The sequence below is a fragment of the Aplysia californica genome, unplaced genomic scaffold (assembly GCF_000002075.1).
Source record: "Aplysia californica isolate F4 #8 unplaced genomic scaffold, AplCal3.0 scaffold00210, whole genome shotgun sequence".
In the NCBI taxonomy this organism is placed as follows: domain Eukaryota; kingdom Metazoa; phylum Mollusca; class Gastropoda; order Aplysiida; family Aplysiidae; genus Aplysia; species Aplysia californica.
In genome coordinates, this window is record NW_004797480.1 from 637,849 (window position 1) to 642,171 (window position 4,323).

General features: G+C 41.0%; 1 protein-coding gene across 1 annotated transcript in view; it reads left to right on the forward strand.

Moving 5' to 3' along the window:
* Positions 1–4,323, forward strand: part of LOC101850721 (tolloid-like protein 2) — a 50,935-nt gene that overhangs the window by 9,729 nt on the left and 36,883 nt on the right. Inside the window, exon 2 of the mRNA XM_005099340.2 lies at positions 1,845–2,362. Coding sequence (XP_005099397.1) covers positions 2,284–2,362 — 79 coding nt within the window. The 5' untranslated portion in view covers positions 1,845–2,283. The remainder of the gene's footprint in view (positions 1–1,844; positions 2,363–4,323) is intronic.

Genomic DNA, 4,323 nt, shown 5'->3' on the forward strand with positions numbered 1-4,323 from the left:
AGATCTAGCACTAAGTCACACTAGCAAAGGCTACTGGATGTAGACACTGATTTAAATATTCGGTATCGATGTTTTATCAGTAGATCTAGCCTACAAAATGAGCAGTAAAAATTCACTTGTATTTAACAAGGCAAGAGAAGGTTTCTTGCACCCCTGAATTTGACCATAATTTGATGTTTTGCAATTAGGTTTGATTGGCTATCTCTCCATAGGCCTGTCGGCACGCGCATTAAAAAGTAATCGTTTAGAATCAGAAGTAAATGTTGGTGGGATCAAAACGAGTATCCCTAAACGGGACCGCAATTGTACAGGAGTGCCCAAAATGAAGAACAAAATGTCAGTCTCGCTAAAATCTAGTGCCCATGAAACTTTTCCCTGCTTGCATTTCATTTGTTTCCAGATTTAGTCAAATGGTGCCCTGCATGGTGATCCGTAATTACGTCAGAGTGCAGTCTTGGATAGTATAGTGCGGTCCAAAATACATGGCGCAACTTATCCTCAAATATCTCTTAAACGGGTAAATCAATGTTACCCATACTTTGCACAGCAGTTTGTATCAATTTGTCTTAGCTTATATATTATTCTACAACAGTTGAGGCTAGATTAAAAAACTTTTCTGCATAAATTTATACAAAATGCTATAAATCTCCTTCACGCGGAAAATGGAATTGTTCACAGCACTTCCTGCTTCTCACACACATTCTCATTACGCATATTATTATAGCCTACGTCACAGCTCACCAATGACAATTTTTTCTTGCAAAACTTGTTGCAAGAAATTATTTTTATAGCGAACACATTTTTGCACTTATGGTTCTCAAAACATGCTTTCAATAAGCGTAATGTCCCGATTAGAAAAACATGACTGACTTGCTATTAAATAAAGCAATATTGCCCCAGCTGTAAACATTTAAGAATCAGAAAAAAACCCCACCCATTTGAATTTTTTATTGGTATTTATGAAGGAATTTTCTAGAATACAGTGTGCAGGAGTTTGAAAAAAATGTTCACAAATTGATAAAAGTCACTGTGCAAAAGCGGGAGAGTTTATGTTCGATAGTTGAGGAGATATTGGACAATGAGTTGAGCCACGAATTTTTGACCGCACCATAATAAACATCTGTGCTTTCTACAAACAACCATACCTAAACATAGACTTGGAACTCCGAGAGCGTTTACTGGCATGGCCGCCACTCATCGCTCTCTTTTTTAAAAAAAGAAAAAAACAAATTTGCTGCGCAGCGCAACGCCAAAGGCCGATCCATCAAGCATAAATATAGGCAAACTCTTCGTTTGGCTCAAATTGAGTTAAATGGTGCGATCCATACTGAACCGGAAATACGTGAGAATGTGCGGTTTATGATAATTCTAATAGTAATACGTCTGTGTTTTTAGCAAACATTTTAACATCAATATGGACTTGCTTGAAATTTGGTCTGTCATGAAATTTCTTTTATCTTGAGGGGAACAATCTAGATCTAGGTCATATTTTTGTATGTTTTCTAACAATTCTTGTAAAAACGTGTTATGATGCAGTGAAATACTGGGTAAAAAAAGTTCAAGAGTGAACACATGGCCATTTGTGATAAAGCAAGACCAGGGCCCCATCCGACCGCCATCACAGAAGAAAATGTGACGAGGGTGAAAAACATATGTGTATATATATTGGTAAAACAACAGGTAGGTACTTTTTCCTTGGTTCTCATACCTGGCAGTGGATTACAAAAATGTTACAGATTTTGTTTGTATGTTATCTTGTTTGTATGTTTGTTTGTTTGTTTGTTTGTTTTTAACATGTTATGATATCGTTGTTAAAAAAAAAACTTTCAAAACCTACTCCTCAGAAACCTTGGCACTTATATCCTGACTCGAACGTGACAGCTGCTCTATCAAGGGCCACCCCAGTCCTCTCTGGGCTAAAGGCTAAAAAGTTATAGACCATCTGGATAACCCAACGAACGATCACTCACCAAATCGAAAACCTCTGGTTGCAGACGACCTGGAGTAAGACAAGAGCAGGTGCCAGAGGTCACTCACCCGCCACACAGCACCAGCAGGTCCGTCGCTCAGTACTGGCTCTCCGCTCCCCGCTGCTCTCCGCAGGAACAAGGGGGGGAGCCTCGCTCGGGACATCATGTCTCACGATGACGTAGTAGCCCCCTGTGACAGACGAGAGTCCTCGGCGTCTACTGTGAGCTGTGCTTGAGCTCATCTTATTTTCAGTGCCATGTCAGATCTTTTCCGTACTATTGGATTTCCCGCGCTAAGCCCACGGACTGGAGTATGACGAGGAGAAGGAAGGGGTTTGACCTAGACAACTTCCCGTTGACATGGAGATCACATGAGGTTTTACTGTACTTAGGTAAGTTATTTTAAATTAATAAGTCTCGAGGAGGAGGGAGGGGGGTTGTTGTTGTTGTTGGGTTTGTGATTGATTCTTCGTTTGCTTGATTGTTGTTCCGTTGTTTTAACTGTCCGTTTTGTTTTTGTTGTTGTTGTTGTTTTGTGTGCGTGTGTGTGTGGGGGGGGGGGTGTTTGTGAGTGTGGCGGGAATGCGGGAGAGGGTCGTTTTCTTTTGTTTTAGAGCCCTGGACGGATGTAAGATGCGAGTGGTTGTAAGGCCAAAGGTAGGCCCCACTTTCCACATCTCTTTTCTCCCTGTGTTGTTTCCATATGTCTTGCTTTTGATAACTTTACCTGGCTGCCATTGTGCCGATGTGAGTCTATTCAATTAAATAAAAACAAAATGTACGTGGTAGTAAGTCAGTGATAATGTTTATTCAGTACTGACAAAAACAAAAAGGTAGGATTGGATTTAGGTCCGAAATATCAGATGAGTCGGGACAAATTGTAGATCCACTTTCACTCATGCATTTTAACCACCGTCCATTAATTTTTCAGACCATATTCGTAACCAAATTTTTAGGCTGCAGAGAATAAGCACGTCTTCATCTTTAGGTCATTTGTTGCTTTGTCATTCCCTTTGTACGAAAAACGCGATTTGTTGTAGATTTGCTGTAACGCGAGTATCTAAATCTAGATATAGATGACTGTATTTCAAGCTTTCATAAACGAGTTCGGTTTTATTTTTTGGAAGGGGCGGGGAGGGGGGGGGTTTGTCTATTGCCCTCTTTAAAAAAAAATACGACTGATACAAAATAAATGAGAATCTAAAGGTACCAGGTTAGGAGGAAATAGTAAAATTACGCTTCTAGCCCCCAGTGGCGGTTGGTGGACCAAAGTTTGGGTGGGGCTTAGGTTGCTTCCACTTCTTTACTACCACATAACAAGCTACTATAAGAACAAAAGAGTGATAATTTTTCTATACTCAAGGCAAGCCACAACATTTTCAGAACCATTCATACGAGGAGAGTTACTTTCGTCTTACACCCCTTTGTTCTAAGTTAAATTCTTCTGGATGGCGGGGACGAAGCCGTTTTACATCCAAATTTCTCTGATTAATTTTCTTCTGATGAAAAAGTTGCCTCAATAGTGGTTTGATGGGATTAATATCTGTTAAATATCAGAATATTCCGTCTATGAGCTGTATTTGGCCGTGTAGTCGCGGAAAGCAGATAGCACCTAACAAAGGTCCAATGAGCGCGTAGGTATCTGTGTCACTGGGTGAAAGTGTCTCCAGTGGCGGTGGGTGGACAAAATTTGGGTGGGGCTTAGGTTGCTTTCACTTCTTTACCACAAATAGCAAGCAATAAGAACAAAACAGTGGTGATTTTTCCATACTCACGGCGAGCCACGGCATTTTGAGAACCATTCAAACGAGAAGAGTCACCTTTAATTCTTCTGGATGCTTGGGACGAAACCACTTCACCTCCAAACTTCTCTAATTAAATTTCATCTGTTGAAAAAGTTGCCTCAAAAGTGGTGTGATGTAATCAATAACCGTTAAATCTCAGCAGCACACACACAAACATGCATACACAGCACTCCACGAGCTGGATTAGGCCGTGTAGTCGAGGAAAGTAGACAGCGCCTAACAAAGGTCCAATGGGAGCGTAGGTAACTGTGTCACAGGGGGAAAGTGTGTCGTAAACTTTCACCCCATTGTCAGGGCTAGGACAGCGTGAGCCCGCTGTGCAGTGTTATTTTTTTCAAGTCTCCTACCTTTTTACAGGAAAATTTTAATTAACGAGGGACGGTAGGAACCGGCTCGTCTTTGCTGAGCCCAAAAGACATTTGATTGACTGTTAGGATACTATAGTTGTAAGCGGTGCCAACAGTGATTGGATAAACGAGCACGCCGCCAAGTTGATCACTCTGTGTTCATTGCGTGCGATCATAACGGTTTCAACTGCTTTTTTCGTT